The sequence below is a fragment of the Indicator indicator genome, chromosome 13 (assembly GCF_027791375.1).
Source record: "Indicator indicator isolate 239-I01 chromosome 13, UM_Iind_1.1, whole genome shotgun sequence".
Classification (NCBI taxonomy): domain Eukaryota; kingdom Metazoa; phylum Chordata; class Aves; order Piciformes; family Indicatoridae; genus Indicator; species Indicator indicator.
Genome location: NC_072022.1, coordinates 14,465,417 through 14,492,414, shown reverse-complemented (window position 1 = coordinate 14,492,414; position 26,998 = coordinate 14,465,417). Strand labels below are relative to the sequence as shown.

At 42.1% G+C, this 26,998-nt stretch overlaps 3 protein-coding genes across 3 annotated transcripts in view; 2 read left to right on the top strand and 1 right to left on the bottom strand.

Moving 5' to 3' along the window:
• The window catches only part of WDR33 (WD repeat domain 33), a 69,090-nt gene extending 52,320 nt beyond the window's left edge, over positions 1-16,770 (top strand). The window contains exons 15-24 of the mRNA XM_054386103.1: positions 138-224; positions 478-617; positions 973-1,125; positions 1,467-2,507; positions 7,744-7,846; positions 8,130-8,592; positions 12,109-12,275; positions 12,406-12,498; positions 13,208-13,390; positions 16,151-16,770. Coding sequence (XP_054242078.1) covers positions 138-224; positions 478-617; positions 973-1,125; positions 1,467-2,507; positions 7,744-7,846; positions 8,130-8,592; positions 12,109-12,275; positions 12,406-12,498; positions 13,208-13,390; positions 16,151-16,383 — 2,663 coding nt within the window. The 3' untranslated portion in view covers positions 16,384-16,770. The remainder of the gene's footprint in view (positions 1-137; positions 225-477; positions 618-972; positions 1,126-1,466; positions 2,508-7,743; positions 7,847-8,129; positions 8,593-12,108; positions 12,276-12,405; positions 12,499-13,207; positions 13,391-16,150) is intronic.
• Positions 16,771-20,137: 3,367 nt separating this feature from the next.
• On the bottom strand, positions 20,138-20,821 carry SFT2D3 (SFT2 domain containing 3). The gene has a single exon (XM_054386118.1). The coding sequence runs from the start codon at positions 20,819-20,821 to the stop codon at positions 20,138-20,140; it is 684 nt and encodes a 227-aa protein (XP_054242093.1).
• A 5,361-nt stretch (positions 20,822-26,182) lies between these two features.
• LIMS2 (LIM zinc finger domain containing 2) overlaps positions 26,183-26,998 on the top strand; it is a 30,185-nt gene continuing 29,369 nt past the window's right edge. The window contains exon 1 of the mRNA XM_054386113.1: positions 26,183-26,200. The gene's annotated coding sequence lies outside the window, so the exon portion shown is untranslated. The remainder of the gene's footprint in view (positions 26,201-26,998) is intronic.

Here is a 26,998-nt window from a genome sequence, read left to right as displayed (position 1 = left end):
CATGTATAGAATTATGAAGTGACCCACCAATTGTGAAATACATAAATCATGCCAATGATAAAAGCATGCTAGAACCCAAAGGGATAAAATAATAAAGAAAAGTGTTTCAAGCATAAATATTCCTTGGCTTTTGCTAGATGATCTGGAACCCAACAGCCTAGCAGTTATTCCTGGGATGGGAATACCTGAACAATTGAAAATAGCCATGGAGCAAGAGCAGATGGGTAAGTTGTAGCTATGGGGAAGCATTTGCCTGAGCCATCCAGATACCCTGTGACTTCTCCTTCCCTCCTTTTGTATATTTTATTAGTACAGATGCCTTTTTTTTTTTTTTCTGGAAGTTCTGTATTGTGTGTATTTCCTATGTAGAGAAGAAAGGTTGAAAACCTCTTGATCTCTAAATAAGCTGTAAAGAGAGTAACAGGATTTCTTTGTAAACCTGCATTTCTCTGACTGTTTGTCTCCCTGGTGCTAAAGGAAAGGATGAGTCCAACGATATTGAAATGACAATCCCAGGACTGGATTGGGGAATGGAGGAAGTAATGCAAAAGGACCAAAAGAAAATGCCACAGAAAAAAGTGCCCTATGCAAAACCAATACCAGCACAGTTTCAGCAGGTGAGTACCTGATACACAGGAGAACAACTTAACTGTTTTCCCAGCTTCACAAAGTGTGGGGCTGTTGAAATGTTTTGGATTTCCACTATCAGCTTATTTATATCAACACCCAGTGCAAAATAAATTACCACAGCAGTTAAATTACTGAAGCATAAAATATTTTGTTATATCTTTTATATTTTGTGTCTGTATCTGGAAAATAGGATTTTCCAAGATGAGGAAGTTCATTCAGCATTGTTTTTAGCTTCTGATTATCCATGCCACACAGTGATCTAGCATATCATTTCCCAGCACGCAGGAATGCATACCTGTTGTTCTTCCACAGAATTCATTTAGTGTTTGCTCTTCTTTGTAGGCATGGATGCAGAATAAAGTTCCTTTGCCTCCTCCCCCTGAGCCACTGAATGACAGAAAGGAAGATATTAAGCTGGAGGAGAAAAAGAAGACACAGGCAGAGATTGAACAGGAAATGGCAGCACTTCAGTACACGAATCCACAGCTCTTGGAGGTATTAGCAAATTAGTTTTGTTGCTTGCTCTGATATGTTTGGAATTCAACACTAAAACATGTAGCTTGCTTTTGCAGTACACTTCTCACCTGTTTGAAAAAAAAAAAATCTAATTGATCAGGATATTGGACTTAATGCATGATGCCATCAAACCTTCAGTGAGGCTCCCACATTTCACTTGAGATCCATAGATCAGTGTTAATTAAGTTGTATTTCTTTTAATTAAGAATAAAGCACTAAATCTTCTTACACTCCTGAGAAATGAGATTATTGCTTCTGATTTTTAGTTGTTGCATGTACTGCTGTGCTGAGTTGATTTTTCTGTGTCTCTTTTTGGACAGCAATTGAAGATTGAGAGACTTGCACAAAAACAAGCTGAGCAAGTGCAACCACCACCTCCAGGAGGTTCTCTTCATGGACCCCAGTCTTTCCCAGGGCAAGGCCCAATGTCACAGATGCCTCAAGGATTTCAGCAGCCCCTTCCACCTCAGCAGATGCCAATGAATATGCCTCAGATGGGACCTCCTGGTCCACAAGGACAGTTTAGACCTCCAGGCCCCCAAGGACAAATGGGACCTCAAGGTCCATTACATCAAGGAGCTGCAGGTCCACAAGGGTTCATGGGACCACAAGGACCTCCAGGCCCCCAAGGGCCTCCACAAGGAATGCCAAGGCCTCAGGATTTACATGGACATCAAGGAATGCAAAGACATCCTGGACCTCATGGGCCAATGGGGCCTCCGGGTCCTCAGGGTAACGCTGGCCCACAAGGCCATTTGGGACCACAGGGTCTACCTGGGTCTCAGACTCATTTAGGACCGCAGGGTCCACCTGGCCCGCAAGGTCACTTGGGTCCTCAAGGTCCCCCTGGTGGTCAAGGAATGCAGGGGCCACCTGGTCCCCGAGGAATGCAAGGACCTCTTCCTCACAGCATGCAAGGAGCTCCAGGATCTCAAGGGATGCAAGGCCCTATATCTCAAGGGCCTTTGATGGGACTTAATCCAAGAGGGATGCAGGGTCCACCAGGACCCAGAGATAACCAGGGACCTAATCCACAAGGGATGATGATGGGTCATCCACAAGACATGAGAGGTCCTCATATGCAAGGTGGTTTACTAGGACATGGTCCCCAGGAGATGAGGGGCCTCCAGGGACCTCCACCTCAAGGTACAATGTTAGGACCGCCACAAGAATTGCGTGGGCCACCAGGTCCACAAGGCCAGCAGGGACCTCCACAAGGCTCTTTAGTAGGGCCTCAAGGAAACATGCAAGGACCTCAGGGACAACCTTCAAGGGGGCCACACCCTTCCCAGGGCCCTCTGCCTTTCCAGCAGCAGAAAACACCTCTGTTGGGTGATGGGCCTCGTCCCCCATTTAATCAGGTACGTGTGGGTCTGTGTAACAAGAGGAATGCTCAGAATGAAGGAATGATACTGGCACACGTTAGAAATGCAAGGCAGGATGTGAGAGCCTGGAGGTTTGGTTTACTGGCAAGACTGAGGCCTGAGGAAAACTGAAATGCTAATGAAAAGAGTGATGCAGTTTGGCACCAGCTGAGATAACTGTAGAATTATATGAAAATGGGTTATCTGAAGAAAAACTACAGGGTTTTTTTAAAGACACTGAACTGTCTTAAATGGGGAGTTTCCTGGAGAGTAGGTGAGCACTAATAAAAGTTGATTTAAGCAAACTGAACATGAGAAAACTCATGTGTGTTAATTAAAGCAAGCTACTGCCAACTCTCAGTTGTCCCAGAGTGGTTAATCCAAACTGTGGGATGAATTTACCACAGATGCTGACACACCTAGAATCAGCTTAGGTCTGATTGAATTTACCAATTCAAACTAAACATACAGGAGCACAGCTGTGCTGCTTGCTGCCTTGGTATAGAAAGAGTGTAGCCACCTCTGTACTTCCTGGAGCACAAGTTAAGAGGTTGGTGGTGTACACCATTAACTCCTGACTGCACCATTCACCAAGCAGTTACAAGAGGCAGAACAGATACCAGGTTTGTCTAGGATCAGCTCAGGTCTGGTAGGGTGAGCACTGAGCTGGAACTGCTGGGTATGGTCTGGGTGTGTGCTGACTGCTGTGATGCTGATGAAATGACCCTATGCCATGCTACCTTGGCACTCAGCTCAGGAGGGTTCAGCTGTATGCTTGGCTTAGCTGACCTGCAGTACTGGGAAGTGTCACGGAGACACACTGATTATGTCTGCAGGAGTCAAGTCAGGTTTTGCTTAAGCCTGGTTCAGTGCCAGGTGCAGCCTGCTCTGCCCACTTTGGCACCTTTTGTAATGGGCTTGTTCCATCTTCTGATCCACTGCAGGTAATGCAGAGCCTGCTATATTTGCAAGTTCTTACAGGTTCTTTGTATGGCACAAAACTCCTCTTGATTGTCTTCAGTTTTAAGGTGAATCTTGAAAAAAATGCTTGGAAAAAAAATTCTCAATTTTTAAAAAATTCATGTGGTTTGCCAAACTCTTAGACTGGCACTCAGTAGGTTCTAGATAAAGCTTCAGACAGGTCTGCTTGTAGTGCTTAGTGTATAGTCCAGCACCAACCACAACACCTGATGACACTGAAATGAGGTTTAAGCTCAGCGATTCCGTTTTACATCAAGGCTGAGTAACCTGCACATTGTGGTTTCCTTACAAATCTGCACTAATTCCCTCCAGAAATCTGTTAATGCAACACTATTGCTGAGATTTCAAAAGCAGACAGGAGTTGGTCCTACCACGGTCAAACTTAAACTAGCATAGTGGTTTTCATTGCTGTCCCAGGGAGACTCACTTTTCTGCTTGGAGAGTAATTCCCAAGCTTGTGTGTATAAAGGTTTCTGTGTGTTTCCATGTGGGTAGGGCTGTCCTGATCTGACCCTGCTGTTAGCACTGGTCAGAGTTCAGTAAGCTGCTTTTGATGAATGGTTATTTTCAATGAACACAGCTATCATGAAGTTGTTTACAGGTATTAAAAAAATACAAAGCAAGGTATTTTTGACCCTTTTTTTCATTACTTGTGCAGCTTTAGTCTAATAATGTCTTCTAAAAATGAACAGTTTTATAATTCATAATGTCAGTGTTTGCTCTAGTTTCATAGTATCATAGAATGCTTTTGGTTGGAAGGGACCTTTAAAGGTCATGTAGTCCTGTAGTGAACATATTTAACTAGATCAGGTTGCTCAGACCCCTGTTCAACCTGAACCTCCAATGTTTCCAGGGATGGGGCTTCGATCACTCAGCAACCTGGGCCAGTGTTTCACTGCCCTCCTTGTAAAAAAGCCCTCTTCCTTGTATCTCATCTAAATCTCTCTCTTTTAGTCTAAATCAATCACTCCTTGTCCTGTCACAACAGGCCTTGATTAAAAAGATTGTCCTCATCTTTCTTATAGGCCCCTTTAAGTATTGAAAGGCACAATAAGGTCTCCCTGGAGCTTTCTCTTCTCCAGGCTGAACAGCCCTACCTCTCTTAGCCTTTCCTCCTAAGAAAGGTGCTCCAGCCCTGGGATAATTTGTGTGGCCCTTCTCTGGACCTATTCCAACAGGTTAATGTCCTTTTGCTGAGGACTCCAGAGATGGATACAGTACTCCAGGTGAGGTCTCACCAGAACAGAGAGGCAGAATCCCCTTCCTGCACCTGCTGGTTCTGCATCTTTGGATGCAGCCCAGGATACAGTTTGCTCTCTGGGCTACAGGTGCATGTTGCTGGCTGATGTCCAGCTTCTCATCCACCAGCAGCCCCAAGTCCTCCTCCACAGGGCTGCTGTTAATCACATCATCCCTCAGCCTGTATTGATACCATGGGTTGCCCTGACCTTGTGCTTGGTCTTGTTGAATCTCATGAAGTTCCCAGTGTTTGCTTCTTTGTAATATGGATATTAGTTCCTATTTAGAAAAGCTTTATCTGTGATCCTTTTTAAAAATAGGCTCTAGCTTGTTTTTTTTTCTGTTCTGAATTTGACATTCCTCTTCTGTTAACTTGTACAAGTTACACCTTCCTTTTCAGCAGGAGTACTGTATGACTTACCTGCATTATCAGGGATTTGTGAAAGTAATCCTGAACATTGATACCGGTTTGTAAAGGTTAAACCACATATGAGGTACCACTGTGACCTGCACCTGCCATGCATTGGAAAGCAGTTGGTTCACTGTGTGGGTGAGGATGGTACATCTGAACATGAGACCTGCTACCTTCTGCAAATGTGGAGTAGAGAGACCTGTTCAGGAGAACTAAATTGCCTTGAGATATGATTGTCAGAACTGTATTCTGAAAATAGGCATGTTAATTTTAAAATGCAGATGGCTAATCAGAGTATTCCCAAGTTAGCAATAGTACTTTGGAGCTCTTTTGCTATTGCTAATTTAGATTGGATTTTCTCCCATTCCTCTTAGGTAGATGTGCTGAATTTCATCTCACTGGTTGAGCAAGGTGCAAATACTTCAGGCCAAGTCTCTTGGCTGCACAGCAACAAACTTCAGGAGCTTGTGCAGTATTTTAGAAGAAATGTGGGGTTTTTTTCTTATCAGTGCATACAAAGAAGTCTTCCCTCCTCCAGTGCATAGTTTTAATGAATGCAGATGGCTATCAGAAATGGCTGTGTCATTTGCTTATGTAGAGCAGGTACACCAGTTACATGGAGCAGTTTTGTCCTGTTGCTCCAGCTTACCTGACTCATGCAGAACACTGGCCCACATTGGGGAAACCTCAAGCCAGCAGTGGAGGTGCTCCAGAAGTACCTGCCTCAGGTGCAGGGTGTGCAAGGACATTTATAGCTTTTAGTACTGTATCTCCTTCCAAGCTGTACATACTTTTTTTTTCAGTTTCAAGCCCAGGCTGGGGATTGGAGTATGTTTTTGAAATTAAAAGCATGTGAGAATGCAGTGTTATGGCTCTGTCTTTGTATCTTTAAAAACCTGATTTGTTTGGGACAGAGATTTTTGGTCAACACTAAAGAAACTCATTTAGTGAGTGTTAAAACCTGCTACTTTGGTTACACAGTAGTAGCATAAATTACAGAAGCTTAATAAAGTTCATTTTAAGTAAGCATACACTAAATACCTGAGAAATCATGGAACTCCAGCAAGGTTTTGGTCAAGATTTTTTAATAGACATTGGAATAGGCTTTTTATTTTGCCTTTTTTTTTTTTTACATCCTTACTCAATGCAAATGTGATGTTTGTCGTATATATTTGTGTGCTTTTTTGTGTTTCTCCCCTATAATGCAGTTGAATATGTTTAATTTAAAACCATTATTTCAAGATGTGATGGGGATAATACACAAATGTATTTACTGCTTCTCTGCAGACAGAAAAAGAAGGTAGTGTTTCTCAAAAATTAATATAGTGCATGAAAATTGATTCATGGAGAGATGAAGCAGTGTAATTATGAGTACAATGGTAATGATGGACTACAGGTTTAAAAGTTATTTATGAACTGCCCACAGTCTGAAGGAGTTTTTACAAGCCAATATGAAAGCTGACTCACAATCTTACACATTGGACATGTCTAGTTAAAAAATACTATGTGTTTAGGGTTTTCTGGTGTGAGTTTTGCTGGGATTTTTTTCTTTTTGGTGATGTCAACATAAGTTGCAAATTTCAACTCTGTCTAGTTCACCATGATACATCTTTGTTGTGGGATCTCCTTGTTACAGTGTAAATTATGTATGTGCCCCTCTTTTAGTTCCAGTCAAGTATAAACCCTAAAACATGATTCTGGCCTTTGCTGTTTAAAGGCAGATTTGGACAGTGCAACTGCATTGTTTCCCAACCAATGTTAATGTAGTTGGTCCATCATAAACATGATACTTGCAGAAATCTTTCGTGGTCTGTGATAGTAGCTCAATTTGAAGAATATTCCTTTAAAATTCACCCCCAAAATAGAGAAAATAACAAAAGACTTACACATTTCTTTTTCTTTGAGACTGTTTAATTTACAAAAACCTCTGCTCAGTCTGCTGTTTCTTCTTGAGAAAAGCAGGTGACTGCAGTGTGTCTTCAGCCCTGTCACTGTTTGATTACCCATTAACTTCTTGCTTAGCCAAGTGTTAGTACTTTCTTTGATCCTACAATTAGAATTAAGAAAAATAAACTTTGCCAGCATGTTAAAAATGCAACTCATGTATTTCCATGCTAACATCTTAAAAAGGTTTTATAGGAGAGTTTCTCTTATGGCCCTGTTATTATCCCCCTGTCCCATCATTCTTGATTTATTAATTTTGTTTGGTTTTGGGTTTTGTTGTTGTTGTTCATTTCCAAACTGTGCAACTCTTCACCTGCGTACAAATCAATACCTGATATATTTCAAACAAATATACAGAGTTTCATCATCAGACAGCGAGAACGTAAACTTTATCATCTTTAGTTGTTACAAGTGAAATATTAGTTCTTGAAATTGTTTACTATAAAATTGTGTTTCTCAGTGACTGAAAAGCTTTTCTGATTTGATTCTGGAAAAAAATAGGCTGAAACCATTAAAAAATGAGTTGTGCCTATTTTAAGACTTGTGCAGATGCAGTCTTTATGTAAAGAAAATTGTTTTGTCCCCTTACAAAATACTTAAAAGCAAAACTACTCAGACATGACAATTCACATGGCTTTTGTTATTATATGCTCACAGGATGGACAGAACCCAGGCCCTCCACCACTGATACCAGGACTGGGGCAGCAAGGAGGACAAGGTCGTCTTGGCCCTCACAACCAAGGACCTGGGCTTAATAAAGGTAACTAAATATGTTGTCTGTTCTTCTGTGATCAGTTCTCCTAAAAGAGGCTGTTGCAGTACAATGCCTCTAGACAGAAAAGGCTATATAGCACAGCATAGGGCTTTGGCTGAGAGGGAAGCTTCTGTAGACTTGGGCTGGAATATAGAGTAGAAATTTTCCCCAAAATAAGTATTTAATGTGAAATGTGTGGAGTATGCTTTGTAGGACTGTACAAACTTAGAGCATCCTAGAGCATTTTCAGAAAACGTTACAGAAACCTGCTATGATTTTTTCCCTCAAGGTGACTCCCGTGGTCCACCAAACCATCACATGGGCCCTCTCTCAGATAGAAGGCATGACCAGAACAGTGGTGGTCCTGACCATGGGCCTGAGAGAGGGTTGTTTCGAGGTGGCCAGGAGTGGGGTGATGGTAGAGACAGCAGGGGCATGCCAGATAGACGAGGACCTCACCCAGATTTCCATGATGACTTTGATCGACCAGATGACTTCCGTGACGACTTCCATCCAGATAAGAGATTTGGCCATCGATTACGGGAATTTGAGGGGAGAGGTGGCCCGCCATTGCAAGACGACAAATGGAGACGAGGTGGACCCGGGCCTCCCTTTCCTCCCGATCACAGAGAATTTGAAGGAGGGGGTTCAAACCGTGGGCCTCCTGGTGCTTGGGAAGGACGAAGACCATCAGATGATAGATATCCGCGGGATCCTGAGGAAGCACGGTTCCGAGGAAGACGAGATGAGAGGTAAGAATAAATCTACTCATCTTTTTTCTGTTAAAGGGTAAATGGAGGGAAGTCTTTCTTCCTGGTTTCCTTTTCATTAAGGAGTCTATCTGTTTCAGATTTATAAACTGGAAACCAATAAGGAAATGAAAACTCTAAAATACCTGAGTATAGAGTCCATAAAAATCATTCAGTAATAGAAGAAAACTTGAAAATGGTCATTGTACACAGCAGCCTCCGTGTCCTTAAACAGTAAGTAAAGAGAAGGGAGGAAATTTGTAGAGAAGATCCAGTGACACAGGATGAAGATTGAGACCATTTTGATGAAAACTGTGAGGAAACTTGAAGGTTAAAGTGACAAACATTTGAACGCTAGAAGTGGATTTTGACACTGTCTCCAGTCACAATCTGCAGCATGACTGTAGAGACTGTAGAATGAGATGCAATATACTTGTGAGGAGCAGGAACAGTGACCCTACTATCAAATGTGAGGGGCAGAGCTACAGCATCTGTTGGACTATTGAAACTATTCTCTCCTGGTTTTGCTTGTAGAGATTTTATTTCTCTTTCTGACCTACTTCTTAATGCCAAGCAGAGAACTCAAAAATAATCTAATTTACAGCAATGTCCATGTCATTGCTCTCAATTTCCAAATCAATCACAAAAGGATGAATTTGCTTTTAATTACCAATGTAAATATGGAGGAATTATGCTAAATCGGCAAGTAACTGTCAATAAAATTGCCCCAGATTTATGCTAGTTCAACTGAGTTAAATTTGGCCTCCAAGGTCTAAGCCTCTCACTGACCACCAACTCTTACATGTATAAGAATGTGTACTTGTACAAATATCTTGTGGTCTCCACATAATGTGAATTTTGTGTGTTTTGGTTGCCTTTTTAATCATTTTCTTACATTCCTTTGCATCTATACAGCTCTTCTTTTAGCTGTTTTCTACCTAGCTCTGTAAAGATGTACGTTCCTTTTGTGTGAAGAGTATGAAAAGAAATGAACAGTAACTAAAATAAGGTAACAATTAAAGCGGTTTTAAAGTGAAAATAGAGAGAATCCAAGCTGAATGTCTGCATTATAGAATTCTAAAATACACAGCAGACAACACTTTTAAAAGCGCAGTAATTTTTCAGATCTTATATTGGAAATGCTTAGGAACTGGAAAAGATTTTATGATGATCCTGATTTCTAAAAGGGTTTCAGGAAGAGGATCCAAGAATCTTGTAACCTGTAAATCTGACTTCTGAACTAAGAGTCTATTTGTCAGAGTACAAGTGTTTGTGCAGTTTGTTTTAAAAGGAATCAGCACAGGGCTATAGAAGGCTGACTGTGCTGGCGGACATAACGAACTCTTGTGAATGAAGGTGAATTAGGTGCCATTTATTGCAGGTGATCTCAAAATCCCAACCAATCCTTTAGCTGATTTGGTTTGGAATTTAGATTGTAACTGGTTTGATCGTGAGAGGGAAGTGTGTGTATGTGTGTTTCTCTCTGATTTCCCATCTTTTTCATCCCTGTCCTGTTCTTGCTCTACCTGTACATATCAACATGATGCTTCTACTGCAGAGACCTGCCTCTTCCTGCCTGCTAATCCACAGTGTGTAGTTCTGTACATTAAGGTCTAGGCCTCAAGGAAGAAGATCTGAGAGCAGTCAAACAGGAACTGAGCCCTATGCAAGGCAGGCTTTTACAAGTGGCTGATACGAAAAAGTGAAAAAGGATATGAACACAGTATTGGGAGCTGTGGTTATGTCAGGCATAGGTTTGGTAGATTAAAAAAACCCTAAAGTGTCTGTGCGCTTGTTTGGAAACAAAAGAAAAGGCCCTATTCCTGCAAGCCATAGGACCCTGTGTTGCAAATCCTGGTAATTTACAAGCTAAGCAGAATCACACCATGTCAGTATTAAAATGGGAGGCCCTCTAAAGAATATCTAGAGGATGGTGCTGTTTCAAGGCTAAACAATATTGCTATGTGGTTATCTGAACCATTTGTACTGAAACTGTTCAGTTTGTTTCCCCAAATCATCAAGGTTAATGTGAAATGGTTCGTTGTCCCTACACAGCACTCCCTCCATCCACTGTTGTACCTGTACAGGCACAGCAGCCTCCTCTCTGTATTGTGTTTGTTTTCTGGGAGGTGGAGACAGACCTATTGTTTTTAATTAAAAAATTTAAAAATGTAAAAGTTTAAAAATATTGTATTGTGTTATGACTACTGTTAAAATATTTAAATTTGTAATTAAAAGGTTAATGTTGTTAAAATTCTAAATAAAAGTATCTAAAGTTTTGCTTGTAATAGGATGCACCGTGTCGTTAATGAGCTGGGGAAGGGGATGTTAACACAAAGCCAACACCACCTGAACATTACAGTGGTGACAGTCTGGCCATTGTGGTACTGGGAAGAGAGGGGAGGTGGGGGGCCATCACTGTGAATGGGTGCAGGGTACTCTGCATTATTTGTGCTGTCACTGAGGGGTGGGTAGCAGCAACAGCATGAGGTGGCACTGGGAGAACTCCTGAACCAATGTGCCTGCACCACCTAAACATCTCACCTGTGCTTGCACAGAAACTGTACTGTAAATGGCAGCAGCCAGCACCAGTGCACACTTTGGAGTTGCAGAAATGCCCAGAACAACATGTATACACTTTTACCAGCACTCCGAATGGTTAAATTGGTACTGTAAAATCCAAAGCTACCAGTTCATGCTGCCATCTACCTGAAATGGCACTCACGGTTTCATTAAGAACTGTTCTTAGATCTGTTAAAACCACAGCGTGATACTGGGGGAGCTATACTCATTTAAGATGAGATGCAGAACCAAATCATAACAAATTACTGAAGATGCTATGGTACTTACTAGAAGGAAATGATCAACTTTAGTGTCATAACTACATTTTGCAAAACAAAATCGTTCATTATTGCAGTGGGATAAACTGCTGTTCAGATTGTAGAATGCCACTGTGCATGCTGTTCAACAATCATCCTCCCTACAGAGCCAAGTGCAGTCTATTTGCTAAAATTTTAAACTTTTTAAGAACTGAACAAAAAAAAAATTCTAGCAAAAGAATCTCAAATCAGTAAGAATGAGATGCTGGAATGTGTTAATTGTATTATTTCAGTTTGCTTTTGTCACTAAAATGGCAGGGGAAAAAGAAAGACCACCACAGTTAAGGGAAATTCAACTAATACTATACCTTATCTTATACCTATCATCAGTCACAGATTGGTTTCCCCCCTGCTTTTCATTAAGTGAACACAGTATATAGGACAATAATTTTCCTGTATAAAAAAACCCAATATACTCAACAGCAAGAAATATGAGGGAAAACTATAAAAATGAATAAATGAAGTGCTCCAAGGTGGAAATCTAGCACTTTTCCACCTACAAATCCTATTCTATTAACTGTGTGATACAGCATTAAGTAAAACAGATCAGAAATTATTTGATTATTAAACTGAAGCTGACTCAATTTATCAATCAAAATTCTGCCTAAAAACCACATTTGTACCATGTTCTTTGTTGTAGCTTCAGAAGAGGAGGACCCTCGAGACATGAGGGCCGGGGACCCAGGGGGAGAGATGGCTTTCCTGGCCCTGAAGATTTTGGGCCAGATGACACTTTTGACTCTCCAGATGAAAACTCAAGAGGAAGGGACCATGGTGTTCGGGGGCGAGGTCGTGGTGCTGTTAGAGGTGAGGGGAACATTCTTCCATACCAAAATGCAAGGATAAGGAAGCAAAAACATGTCTTAGGCAAATACCAGTATTTTCATGAATGCAATGTCTCTCCTGACTCCTATCCACTGCATCTCTTACTGCTCAGGAGGCCGGAAGGGTTTACTTCCTACTCCAGATGAACTGCCACGATTTGAAGGAGGGCGGAAACCAGAATCCTGGGATGGAAACAGAGAACCAGGTAAAAAAGAAGAAAAAGGGTGAGATTTGTTTTAGGTTTCTACAATATAAGCACTTCTTTTATTTTAATCACTACTAGTCTTCAGACCTCTAAATTTAGGGAAAAATATGAACTATACAAAATTGTAACTGGTACTAAATGCAGATGCCTCACCAAACAAAAAATTATTGTGTCCTCAAAGTCTTGATGGTAAATTGAATTCTTCTGCAGCCCACACCTTTGGATGACTGAAGCACATTTCATGAGCTTCTTTGCAATGTGTATTAATGCCAGCAGTAACCTTTATCTTGGCATTTTCTCTGTTGTTTGCAAAAATCATGTTTTCAGCTGCAGTTTCTGACAGCTTACTGGTATTTGCATTTGTGTTACTAATGGCAACCCTGTATGGGGCAAAAATTCCTTTTAGAATGTTGTGGAAAAAATGAGCACAAAAATGACACATGAATAAGGATGTGAATGTCTCTAAAATATATGAAAATACTTTGTACTGAAAACAAAACTTCAGATGTGTTGCTTCTTTCCTGTAGTTCTTGCAACTAGTGTTTGATGGCCTGGTAGGATCAGCAGGGAAGCTTTATGCAATTTTAACTTAGATTTGTATGCCAAATAGTGTGAAAAGTGGGTAAAATTATGTGACTGCCTCCAAAAATGAGGAGTAATGATCAGATGAATATTACTTATTATGCTGTTCTTTCCCCTTCATGCTCAGGTCCTCGTCCAGATCACCCTCATGACGGGCATTCTCCAGCTAACAGAGAACGTTCTTCTTCGCTCCAGGGCATGGACATGGCCTCTTTGCCACCACGTAAACGTCCCTGGCATGATGGACCAGGGACCTCTGACCACAGAGAAATGGATGCTCCAGGTGGGCCTCCAGAGGAGAGGAGCAAAGGTAAAAAGCTCTTGTACTGAAAACGTTATATAACAACAGCACATTTTTGAACAGTAGGCTTATCTAGAATTCCCTATTTATTCAGAGGGGATGAAGCTGAACTAGGAAGTATTTGCTCTTACCAGCTGTGAAGCTGAAGAACAGTTTTATAGGAACATAAGAACAGAGGGATATTCTGGGAGATCAAGTCCAGATCTTCTCTCCAGTATCACATAATCCTCTTCTTTATTGCCTTGATCAAAAGCAGTTAGTTCTTGGCTCCTTGTTACTCCAATTGGAAAATTCTTAATAGCTTTTTTCCCCTCTAATTTTCAGAAAGTTACTTGTGTTTGCACTAGTATCCTTTAACTCATCCTTATTGTCTCAGCCTTCATTCTTGATGAACCCTGGGACTTTTTTAAAGATTTGCCTTAAGTATTTTCTACTTTTAAGAGTGTAAGCATATCCATCTATGATCAGGCAAGAAGTCTGTAAAGCTCAGTAGCTTGTCTTCAACAATAGCCAGTAAGAAGGTACCTGGGGAAGTGTTAAGAACACTCTAAATACATAGTGATGTCCCTGAAATGTTCTCTAAACCTACAGAGATCTGTAGTTCAGTAACTTATTGAAATACGTTTTTTTTTTGTTTAATGGCTTTTGACATTGCTCGTCTGCTTCTGTGATTAAGAATCATGTAAACTTTACATCCCCAATATTCATAGAGCTCTAAAACTTAATTGTAGTAGACTATGCTTTCAAAAAAAGAAAATGTTTTTCTTGTTTACTCATTTATTCCATTTGATGACATCTTGTGTTTTAATTACAACAGTTTAAAGTTGATCCCTGTTATATCTGAATGCCACCTCTGATTGCACTGAAATCTGCCATTTCCAATCCAAACTAGTTCTTTTGAGTCAGAGCTTTGATCTGTTCAATTGTTTCTTCTGGGAAACTGTTCTCTGTATATACTATTTGAATTTATCCCTTTGTAAATTAAATGAGGTAACTAGGAATTATACATATAATTTCAAATGTGGTTTAACCATGGATTTCTACAGTTCACTTGGGTTTGTTCTGTTTTCTCCATTCTTTAAGAGCTCCTGATGTCCCTCTTTAAGTACTTCATATCCATATGGAACTGTTGTGCAACACAGTTCATTCTTTTGGAGTTAGTAGCTGGTTCAGAGCCTATTACTGTGTATGCCATTTCCACAATCATCCTATTAGCCTTGCATCAGTTCTTGACCCTTTTTTTTCTTTTATAAATGGACTGCAGTTGTCTTTTTCTTAATGTCTTTTTTTAAAATGTCCCCATAAGGACTGCCCACTGTTAGGCTGTGGTCTGTGACAGAGTCCTTCTCAACTGCTCAACTCAAATGCTGAGCTGCCAGCATTAGTTGAATTTTTCATTGTTAGACCTCTACTGTGCAGTTGTCTTTGATGCCACTGAATTTCATTCTACTTCTCTTACTGTTGCCCTGAAGCTCTTTCGAGTTTTATTTGTATGCCAGACCTTCTCTGGATGGACTGTATTTTCAGTGTTGTATTAACAGCAGGTTTTATTATTCATTCACAGATGTTTTTAATAAAACTCTGCAGGTGAACTACTTCTCTATCAGTACTTTTCCATTCAAAACTGTATATTATGTTTCTTATTTGGCCAGCACCTTATCAAACCTGTAAGGATTCCTTCTTCAGCTTCAGTAATGATTTATGATAATGCTTACTGGATTCTTTATTGAGCTCAAACCAGTTGTTAATTACCACACTTCTTACACCTAGACAACTCATTGGTGTACAAAAGCAAGTTTAGAACAGTGGTAGAAAGCCTGATAAAAAAACATGAACAGCAACTTTTTAATATATGGGTTTTGTTACCTTCAGTTGTATTGATGAAATCATTTGAAGATTAAAACTTCATGAAATGTGGAACAGTTTGGTTTCTATTTTACACAGAACCAAGCAGAGTCAACAAAAAAATCATTCTTGCTAGCGGAGCAAAAATGCCCTAATTTAGCTGTAGCACATGCCCATAAAGCACTGTTGTTGTTGGGTGTTGTTTGCTGTTGCTTTGTTTGGATTTTTTCTGTTTGGTTGGTCAGTTGTTTCGTTGGGGGCTTTGTTGTTTGCTTTTTTTCTTCTTTTTTTTTTCCCAAATACTACATTTTATTTGGAGCTAATGACTTTGGAGTTGATTATATTAATTTATATCTCAGTACCAAAAAGATTGTGAGAAATAGAAAACTGTTTCTGGCAGTAAAGGCTGCTATAGTTGATGTTCCTGGTTAGTAGTAAAGCACAGCATTTTTCCCATTGTTTTGAGAAAAAAATGGAGCAAACCTTAATGTTACTCAATGTCTTCACCACCAACCTCAACTGATCCATCAGTGCAGTGTCTTTGTGTAAGGAAAAATGAAAAGGTATTTTTACAATAAAAGTATTATAGAGAATCTCAGGAGGTGTTGAAATGTAAGGTCTGGGTGTGTTTGGCAGTTTTGAGAACACCGTGACTATCACTGATGTGATTCAGTGACTGTATCAGATAGAATCTTCTTTAATTCCCAAGGAACTGCTTGAGTGCTGTCCATCTTCTGGACCATAATGGAAACACTAAATCTATGTAAGAAAAATCATACAGAGGGAGGAGGAACAAAACTCCAGGTCTCAACTACATTTGGTCTGTGAATGCTTATACTACAGAACAACTAGACAAATATACAGTGTGTCTGAGAGGCATGTCTTAGACTTCAACATCAGTAAGTGCTTATGCTTTGTTTTTAGGACGAGGAAACTCAGGACCTTCACAGAGAACACCAAAATCTGGGCGGTCTAGTTCTTTAGATGGAGACCATCATGATGGATTCCACAGGGATGAAGCTTATGGTGGAGGCCCTGCAGGAGGCAATAACCCTTCCCGAGGAGGAAGAAGTGGAAGTAATTGGGGAAGAGGAAATAACATGAACTCTGGTCAGTCAAGAAGAGGAGCATCTAGGGGTGGTGGAAGAGGCCGATAGAAGAGGCTTTGACTGGGTCACACCCAGTCCCTGCTGGACAATATTTAAATAAACTGCCATTCTGGACTCATTAAGTAACCCTGCAACATCACAAACCTGGATTCTTAAGTGGGATAATTGAATGTGTATTTGTTCCTAACAGGGGTCTTTTCCTAGATCACTCAACTGCTACTAGATGCAATATTGTAGCAGTTGTTTTGTTCTCTCCACCCTTTTTCCTCACCTTCTTTTACCTACTTTGTTTTGTGAAGAGTTGGAGTTTTTTTTTTAAGTGTTGTGAGACATGGAGCACCTCCAGAGATTTCAGTTCACCTCTGGACAGAAAGTTGTTTCTATATATGTACAGTTTGTCAGAAAAGTTATGTTGTTTTTGTATGAATACAGAATGTAATTTGCGCAAAAATTAACAGAAAATCAACAGTGTGTGTGATTCTTTCCTCACCTATTACTATAAAGCGGGTTGTCTTTCGTCAGACTTGGGTATGAGATGAAGCAACAGAACTACCTCCTAAAATCTCAGCCATTTCAAATAGTAATAGCTGATTCCTAGGGTTTTTTTTGGTTTATCGTATAGCAGAACTTTCATTTTCACCTTTAGACACAGATGTCTACAGATTAGAAGTGGTGCTGATGTTAAAATTCCAAAACACAGGAAATCACCGCTGCTCACTAGTCTACCATCCTGAAAGAGAAAAACGTGGAACACCATTTAGAAAAAGCTGTCATAGACATAGTGTGAGTTATAACCTGGCCTGCTAGCAAATTAGGCATCATAGCAAATGCTGTCTTGTATGCTTCACTTGGGAAACTCAAATAGTTTTGTTCAAAACAGCATCTGTTTATAGACATTGGGGAAGAAGGAAGCTTAGCAGCTTAATTAATATGGATGCATATGTGTTACAACGGCTGTAGGATGCATTGCTTACAGCCTTGGGTATTCAATAGTCTTTCAAGTATCTTTTTTCTTCAAGCGACTGTTTCCTAGTTTTACTAGGGGAGGAAAATGAGGAGGACAGGTTATTCCCATTTCTTACATTTCATTAATAAAGCTTCCTACCAACCATGAGTTTCTGTTTTCCCCATAAATCATTCAAGATTAATCCTCTCCAGTCACTGGGATATCAAAAGCCTCCTGTGATACCTAAAGCCTCCATGAAAATGTTATCACTTAAGTACAACGTTCTAAAGCCAGCTCTCAGGAGCTGCATTAGGGGTATAATGAAAAATGTCACTACCAGGCTTCTGGGCCCCCAGCTTTGACTTTCATGTTACAGTTTTCAGGATAATATGGCAATGGAGTTCTGGCAGCTGTTTTATCTGACCTCTCATGAAGTCAAATTAACTAAAGAGTGGATTAAGTCCTGATGACTTTTCATTGAAGGAGATCAAAGCACAAATGCTTAACGGCACTTCTCATTTCAGTCATAAGGAGGTTGTTCTTTAAAGTTTTTTAATTAGTAGTGTATAAAATGGCATTTAAAAATTATAGTAATTGATCATTAGTCTATAAAATTCTTGTCATGTGGCTCTAGAGACAGAATGGTCTTAAAGGAGAGGAAAGAGATGAGATGCACCTGACATGACAGTTTCTCCTTTGAGGGAAGAAAATCTGCTCTTTACTTTAGTCTGAAGAAGGGCTTTGGTTGTTTCTGATGTGTCTAGAGGTTAGGACCTTTCCTGAAGTTTTGATGACAAATACTAATGATTTAATCACTAGCAAATGAGAAAGCTTGCTCCTTCTCCCCCCCCCTTTTTTTTTTAACAAGCTCTACATTTTAAGGGGCTGAAAGTGACTCTTGTCTAAATAGCTGGAATACATGATTTAGACGATGAGCAATAGTCCTTAATTAAACCACAATCCTCTACCAAAATAAGTGCACCTAAGAATGGAACATACAGCATTCTTTATGTAGACAAGAGGAAGTATGCTAGTTTTCTTCTGATGGTGGGTTAACTTCTTAAACCAGTGGTACTTGCTGTTAAGTAGTATCCTTTATCAAGGGACAGCTTTTTTTAAGGTTTTGAAATAGTCTATAGAATACGCGTCAGAAGTTGTAAGCAAATTCCATCATTAGCTAGATTTTGCATAAAATCTTAAAGAGTGACAGCATAGCAGGAGACAGAAGCAGCTTCCCAGTCCATAATACTATGATCTATTATTGCTGGAGAAGCAATAGAATTACTTTATGGAAATATTCTTCTGTACTCTTCAGGTCAAGTTCTTTCACCCGTGCTTGGTGAGAATCCTTATCCTCTACCTGCTAGTTTGGAGCTCCACTGTGTCCAAGAGATTTATTTAATTTGATACTGTTGATAGGCATACAATTAATTTTACATACTAGAGCTTAGAAGTTGTAAACATCAGAGAACTAATTTAATGCTAATTCACATGGCTCCAGTCTACACTCTTAAGGGGGGGAAAAAAGTGGTCATTAGTGGAACGTCTATATTGACATTTGGTACACACATTTTTATTAAAGCAAGCTTATGCACATTTAAGTACCCCCATTTAACAATTTCCCTTTGAGCAAGTATTAGGTGAATATGCTAAACCCTAAGATGAATATTGCAGTGTTTGGCTTCAGTTTGTGTATGAGGCATATATAGTCAGTGAGATACTCAGCAGGTGAGGCCTGGTAGTGCCATTTAGCTGCAGTTGTGCAGCAGGGGCTGTCAGCCTGAATTCAGCATCTTCCTGAGCTGCTTACTTTTTGCATTGAAACAGAGCTGTGGTAACTGAAACAGAGTAAAATTACTAGCAAATCTCTTTCTGAAGGTCATACTGTCACGTGTAAGCAATCCCTGCCTAAACTGAGAGGAAAAAAACCCCATAAACATATGGGAAAAAAAAGTTCTAAAAGCTGAAGCTACCCCTCTAAAACCCAAGTTATTTGTTGCCTTATAGCAGCTGTAGGGCACCAGTACTCGCAAAGCCTTTCACCGTTTCATCCTTGTGCAAGAAGCCTACCCCTAGTTAAGGGTAATCCTAGTAATGCCAGGAAAAGTTTCACTTACTGGATGGCATTTTTTAGAGAGAAGTAACATTTTGTGGACACAATGTTCATCACTGGTCTCAGTGACTAAAGTATGTTTGGTGTGTAGGGGTCAGCTCAAAACTGAGTTAACAGCAGCTGACTATTTTTGAACCTTCACCCTCACACCTGATCAGGTTTGTCTAAATTGTCTCTGTGTTTCAACAGTCAGCCCTATGCACCTCAGTCGTAAAATATTTACTTTTCATGTAACGGGCAAGTCAATAATTACATTTCATCAGCTCCGTAATCTCACTCACGTTTTGAAGTAGGCTGCAGGAGCCACATGGTCCTATACTGGAGGTAGGAAAGTGGGGTGCTGCCAGCTCCCACCCAGAGCCGAAGAGACTCCAGACCGGAGCTATCGAGCTGACTTTGCAGTAAGGCAAAATCCAGTGCTCGGGACGGTTCGGCAAGCTGGCACCAACACTGTTATACCTCAACATGGCAAAACGAGTTTAGAGAGTCATCGATGCCGTTCGGAGGTGCCAGCGGCTGCTTTTCTTCGTCAAGAATTGGCGAGGAAAACTCAGCAAGAATAAGTAGGTGGTGAAGAGAAGCGGCGTCAAACAGCACCATCCTCATCCCGCTCTCGGACAGGTGTCTTCGTGAGTCTGTCAGTCCCCCTGTCCGAGTCCCACTGGACTGCAGCCAGTCCTCCCGCACTGGCGCAGGGCTCACCCCGGCAGCGGTTTTCCGTGGCGGCGGCAACACCACGGAGTTCACACCGGCAACGCTTTGCCACGGCGGCGCAGTGCGGCGCTAAGGAAGCCGCCGAAGAGCCGCAGGCCGGCGCCACCTCCGGGCAGCGCAGTCAGGAGCGCAGCAGCGGCGGCTCCCAACTGGACGGCAGCGCCCAGCGCCGTCAGGAGGGTGCTGCGTAGCCCCAGCGCCGCGTAGAGGGTGCCACCGAGTGCGACGAGGTAGAGGAGGAAGCCGCGACTGGGCTCCCGTAGCAGGCGGGCGGGCCCACGCAGTAGGGCAGCGGCACCCAGGGCACAGACCGAGCCGAGGGACCAGAGCAGTGCGAATTTACGGGCACGAAGCAGAAGCACCGGCGCGTACAGCGCAGCGAGGCCGAAACAGATAGCAGCTAGTAGCAGGCACAGCCCGCTCCCGACTAGCCGCTGCCAGCGCGACAGTCCAGGCAAGCAAGGGTCCGCCTCGGACGCCCACGGCCAGCCTGAGCCTGAACCCGAGCCCGACCCAGCCGCCGCAGAGAGGGAGCCTCGGCCCGGCAGGAAGGGGTTCAGCGTGCCTAGCCAGGACCCCAGGCCGCTGCTCCCGGCATCTTCTTGCGAGCAGCCGGCGGGCGGCGACGCAGGGGCTGTGCTGGAGCTACCGGTGGTAGTAGCGACTTTCGACTGCTCGAGGTACTCCTGCAACTGCCGGCCCAAGTCCGCCATAGCGAGGCCGGGTCTGCTCTCGAGCACTACACCGCCCGCGCCGCCGCCATCTTGTGCGCAGTAGCTGCATCCGGGTCACCGGCCATCTCGTGCCTCCGGCCCTACGTGTGGAGGCGCGTGCGCGAGGGGCTGTGAAGGCCCAGGCGCGCTGCGAGTGCCCAGGGCCTGGCTTGACAGCTGCGACTGCTGCTTTTCGCCTCCTCACTGCCTTAAAACCAAAGTTGTCTGACCGAAGGATCCGGGAACTTGTCGAGGACGGACGGCCTAGCGGGGCTATGTCACTTTTGGAGGCAGATCCTGCTTCAGCTGTTACTAATGAGGCAACTGAAAGTGCTTGGGAGCAGCGAGCAGTAAAGGTTTCAGCAGCAGGAAAGAAAAGCACTGTCACATTCATAATCCAGATGAGCAAGATGATACTCGAGTTTGCCAGAGCTCACAGCTAGCCCTACGGGATGAAGTAAAAGAGATATAAGGATTGTCTGGGATTATAGCCCAGTGGCTGGGAGGTAGTTGGAGGCCTGTGCCTGTTCCTCCCAACACCTTTGGCAGCACCTGGAGTCTTCTCACATATTCAATCCCTGTTTCTGTAAAGGAAAGCTGCAAGAGCAGAGGCATTGCATGCTAGCGCACAGAATGATTACACCAGGAGACGCTACAGACACAAAATGACCAAGAGCCTATTCATTACTCCAACAAAAGGCCAATTTGTTGATTTGTGGGCTGTTTATTAATACGATTACCTTCTACCCTTAACCAACCATTAATCCAAATAAGAACACCTTACTCGGTTCTTCACCATAATTTAAATAAGGAGTTAAAAAAAAAAAAAAGCAACATAACCCAAATGTAACATCCATGGTTCTAAACGTTTACCACAGGGCTGAAAAAAAAAGATGTTTGAACACTTAAGAAACAGAATGGAAAGTCTCCTTCATCATTCCAAGCTTGCAACAGTATCTGTAGCAATGGTGAGTCACATACTAAACTACCTTACAAGGTGAAATAAAGTTTGAAACCGATTTTGGATAGAGCTCCCTGTCCCATTTGCTGGATCACCTGATACCCATTAGAGAATATAAAATTCTCTAAAGTGCTCAGTGCAAAGTTTGATCATTTAGCAAGATGAGATTAGGTGTTACTGAAAACATCACAGTTGGAAAGTTCTTCTTTAGGGAGTGTGAGCCTTCTTCCTTTTGGCAGCGAAGGATGCTATCTAGCCACTTTGTAGAAGATAGCCCTCCAGAGGTGTCTTCTACTGCACTGAGGATCAAACTTACTACCAGGTTGTTATGCCCTCGCCTTGGGGATGTGCAGTGGGTATATCATCCTGTCACAGCAGGCTTTCAGAAAGACGGCAGTTTCTTTGTCCACAGGGGAAAATGTTACATCAGTGAAATACATCTCAGTTATAACTGTACACCAGGTAACAGCTTCGTGACGAAGGGACACAATCAGCATCTCCCCTCTCCTTTCCGGGCTCATAGCAGCTGCATCAGCGTTTACTCCCAGGTGGAGCGAAGCGTTTCCTGGGCAGCCTGGCAGCCGTTCTCCTGGGTCCGCCGGGTCCCTGTAGGCGGATGGCAAGCAGGCCCGCTCCGCAGCCTCGTTACTCACTATTTTTTTTTTCCTTTATAGGAAAAGTATGCGCGGGCTGGGGGGGGCTGCCCTGAGTCACCAGGGGCTGCGGCTACCGCCCACGCCCAGGGGGCCCGGGACGCCGCCGGGCCGGGGCGTGGTTTCTGGTGGCCGCCGGGTCCGGAGCCACTGCGCCGAGCCGAGCCGCTTGTCCCGCCTCGCAGCCCCTCCGCCATAGCCCGGTGCCAGCCGGGGGCTCGCCGCCATGACGGGCAGGTAAGGCCAGGACGCGCAGCCCAGCAGGGGAGGCCCGGGGAGCCCGGCTGGCGGGTGGGGGGGTCAGTCCCTCGTCCTGACCCCGATGTGCTGTCCCTGCCCGTCCCCGCCCCCGCCCCTGTGGCAGGCGGTGAAGGGTCGGGAACAGCCCCTGTGTACCTTAGATAGAACGCTGGTGCGCCCGGTAGGAAGCAGTCGGGGGAGAGGTTCAGGCGGAGCGGGGCACACTGAGGCCGGGGAGGCCAGCTCCCGCACCAACGCCGTGCCATGGTAGAGTCGGAAACGTGACCTCATGGAAGAGCAGAGCTCTGGCCGCTCCGCTGTGCCTTACTCCTACACGGGCATGCCGTAGTGGGAAGACCAAAAACAGAGTTGGGAAGGAGCAGTTGTGGATCTGAGCAGTGTCTGCTTAGTAGCCAGGCGCCCCACAGCCAGGTGCTGCAGCTCGGGCGCTGATAGCCCCTTCCCTCTGTGCCCCACAGTTTGGGGTCCTTCGAACTGATGTGACGCTGCCTCTCTGCCCACACATTCAGTTTCTACTTCGGGCTCACCTTAGAGTTACATGTTCCAAGAGCTGTTTGAATCTGGAGCTTGGTTCTGCTCCCACGTAGTCTTGATGTTTGTATTATGCAGTTTCTTATGGTTATTTGATGTAGATCACATCTGGTGGGTTGTTACCTATGAGAGCGCTCACAGTAACTGTTACAGCCTCATCTGTTATTTGGACAAGTGCTAGTTTTCCTTTCTGTGGTGACATGCATGTTGATAAGTGGTTGTAAGTATTCAAAACACTTCTGGCTTTTGCCTCCTGTCTTTAGATTTTTTTTAGTTTTTCTGTCTTAATAGCCTATTCTTTCTTCTTCTGATGTGTGAAACAGGTATGTTTTTACAATTTTACATTAATTTCCTTACAGCTAGAGGAAGACTCATGAGTCTTACTAAATGTTCACAGGCCATGGGCACTCCTAAATGGGGGGCAGATGGGAAAGACGTGGGGAGGACCAAAGGACTGTGGCTGTATGAACCCAGCTAATTCTATATTTACAGAGCTGTGGTGTAGTGCTGTTTAGAAGGACATGTTTATCTCAGGTGAAGTCACTCAGCTGCAGAGGGTGGTGGGAAATGCCTGTGGGCAGTAATCCTTGTGGTCTTCTCTCCATGCTTCCTCAGAAAGCTGCCTGTTAAGGTAAAGCACTATAAGTGAGAGATGCTCTGATGTGAAGCATGCAGCTTGATGGAGAGTTCCAAGGCAGTTGAGATACTGCAATGAGAAGGTCTTCAAAATAACACAGGATTTCTGCCTCCTTTTCCTGAGATATTTTTCAGAGGGTTGCTAACATGACCAGGCCTTGGCTTTAGCTTTTGAAAATTGAATACATGTGTTATTTAATGTTTCCAGATATATTTGTCCTGGAAAGTTTGTGAGCTATGACAATTTTTACATTTCTGTCTGCCATTATGCTTGGGTCAGAATGATCCACTGTTCTACCAGAGACATTTATCGTAGCTTGTAATTCAGTGGACTTTTTCCTCATGAACAGAGTAAATTCCCAGCACAACAAAACCTGTACTTTCCTAGTGTCTGTGAAACGTTGCACTGCTCAGCACCTTGAAAGACCAAAGCCATTTGACAAGTACTGTGTTTAATGTTGTTTTCAGGCTAGAACAGACTCCTAAGTCATTAGAAAAAGCTGGGGGTCGGGAAAGTACTTCCTCAGATCTAGCGCTACAACTCGCTCTACTGAACTGTGGATAGATGTTGTTCCATATTTGTTACATGGTAGTTCTTAAAATCTGTGGACATTATTAGTCAAGTGTTCTCCAGCTTTTGAGATTCAGGGTTGTGGACAGAGATGAACTGTTTCACAGCTGCAGCATCCCCTCGACATTGATCAGTGGAAACCTTCCAGAGCTAGGAACATGACATAAATGTGCCTCAGGTTCTGAAACTGTTCAGGGAAGGGATGATTTTGGTGTGCTACAGTGTGTTAAAGCGAGGAAGACTGGAAAACCTGAAACGTTTGCATTATCTTTTTCACACCTTTCTTGTCAAATAGAAACACAAAAGGACTCACTTCTAGGTACCATGATTACTGATGCAATATTAGTAATTAATATGATTAAAAAGAACTCCTTTTCTGTTTGTAAATGTTCTGTCTCATTTAGCTGCAGAGGCTGTGTTCTAGACTGAAATAGCTGCAGTAATTCAATTTACTGATTTTTAGCATTAGGGAAAAATATAATTCAAGAAAATTTTTTCTTTCTATTTATTCATAGGAGAAAATTATTAAAAATAAGCAATTATTTAGCAAATTAAAATTTTAGCTACATAAAGAATTATGTTGTTGCAATGAGAGGATTGTTTTTTGTTAGAGAAAACCAGTAAGTAGGTGATTGTAATTTGCAAATCATAATTCTGACTGCCACATCTTGGCTTAATTATTTTATTTGTCTGTCTTGACTAAAGAGTCTGTTACAGTCCCTAATTCTAAGAGGAGTCCGTGGTTTAAAGAGATGCTGTTAACTTAAAAAAAATCACCCTTCGAATATGTCTATTCTAACAAGGGTCCAAAGATAATAGGACAGAAAGAAATTAGAGATATATGTATTTTAGTTTTAAGTTTTATGTTGTTTAACTAAATTTGGAAATAAATTCTGTGTAAGAGAGATGTGTTAGATATAGTCAGTTTCTAAGCAGCCTTTTCTGTACTTTGCAGTGTTGAGAAATACAACTTATGTGATTTCTAGTGCCTTTACAAGTATACTACAGTACTTCTTTACCAGTAAATAAGCGAAGACTGCTTCTATAATTTGTATTTGATGTGTTTATTCCGTCTTGATCTTTGCCTTTTCAAGCAAGTAAAGGGATTTAGGGAAGGGTGGCGTTGATGGTTGTTTCTTACTGTTTCACCTTGTTTTCCTTGTTGGTTTTGATGGATTTATTCCTAAGAAAGGGAATCATTGAGTGACTGGTGAACAAAACATTGTCAAATGTCCAAAGCAGAAAATAAACCAGAATTAAGATAATTTCCTTTAAGACTTCACTGCTGTGATGCCGTTAGAAAATATAAAGGTAAAAAATGTCTGTGCTGTTTTATATTGCCTCTAGAAACTAATATAATACAAAGCTGAAGGAAAAATGTTTCCTAAGTGCCTGTTTCAGGGCATAATTATTTTTGTAAGAATTTGTTGTTATCACTATACTTGGTCTAATTGGGATCTGGATACGCCTATGTACTTCCTGCAGTCAACAAAGAACAACAGCTGCATTTGCAGATACGCTTATTGATTGTTCCTAATCCAGTTGAGGTAAGAAATAAGAGTATATTATTTTTGATCAGGCTAGTGCTTGACTAGATGCTTTCTGAACCAGGCTGTGCATGCGCTCCATTTTATGAAGCAATTGCAAGTAAAATGGTTTGAAGTGGGAGGAGGGAATATAAAGGTTGATAATACTAAGAAAGGTTCTTGGTGCTGCATGAGACTAAGAGATGTATCATCTCTCTGAGATACAAGCAGCCATTTCTGGTATGGACTGTAAAATGTCTTTAATCTTATTATTTTTCTATCTAACTCTGCTGTCTGGGGCTCTCTGGATAAATCTTGCTGGAAGGTCTTAGCAGTCTGTTCTGGGGACATAGAGGTACTTCTCTGAGGAGAACTATTTCTTAATGCCTGAAAGAAGTCTATCTGCTTTCTTCTCTGCTTTGGCCCAGAAAGTAATGAGCTGTAAGATTTTGGCATCGACCCTGTCTCTTAAAAGTATTCTGTCTAGGAGGAAAGGAAAACAAACCCGTGCATTTTCACTCTTCATGTGCAAGGCAGCCAGAGAGGAGTTAGTGAGTGAGCTTGTGTTAAAGTGTGGGAAGACAGGATGGTTATAATTTTGATGTTTTTTTCCTTCAATCCACTTATTGTCCCTTCTGAAAAAAAAAAAAAGCATCCTACCTTTTTGTGGAAGAGAGGTCATTTGAAAGCAAATAAAATCGTGTCATATGAGTCAGAAATGTAAAAGCCTAGGTGTTTGAGTGAGATTGTTAGCCAGGGTTATTAAGGTTAAGAAAGATTAATGTTGTGGTGATTTTACTTTTAGCACAAAACAGAACATTAAAAGGTGATTTAATATTACATCTTACAAATGTTTTATTGCTCTAGAATGTAAAAAGATCAGCAAAAACACCCATTACAGAGGACATTTTTTTTCCTCTGTGTCATTTAAGCCATTACATAGAAATGGATAAAGCAGTCATAGTCTGAAATAAGTGATAGTGGCAGATTGCTCTCAGGGTTCAGGAGCCTAAAACTTGCAGTGAAATGTGGGGTGGA

Bases quoted from the DNA above. Each gene is read 5' to 3' on its own strand.
- SFT2D3 (XM_054386118.1), bottom strand. From the start codon at position 20,821: ATGGCGGACTTGGGCCGGCAGTTGCAGGAGTACCTCGAGCAGTCGAAA.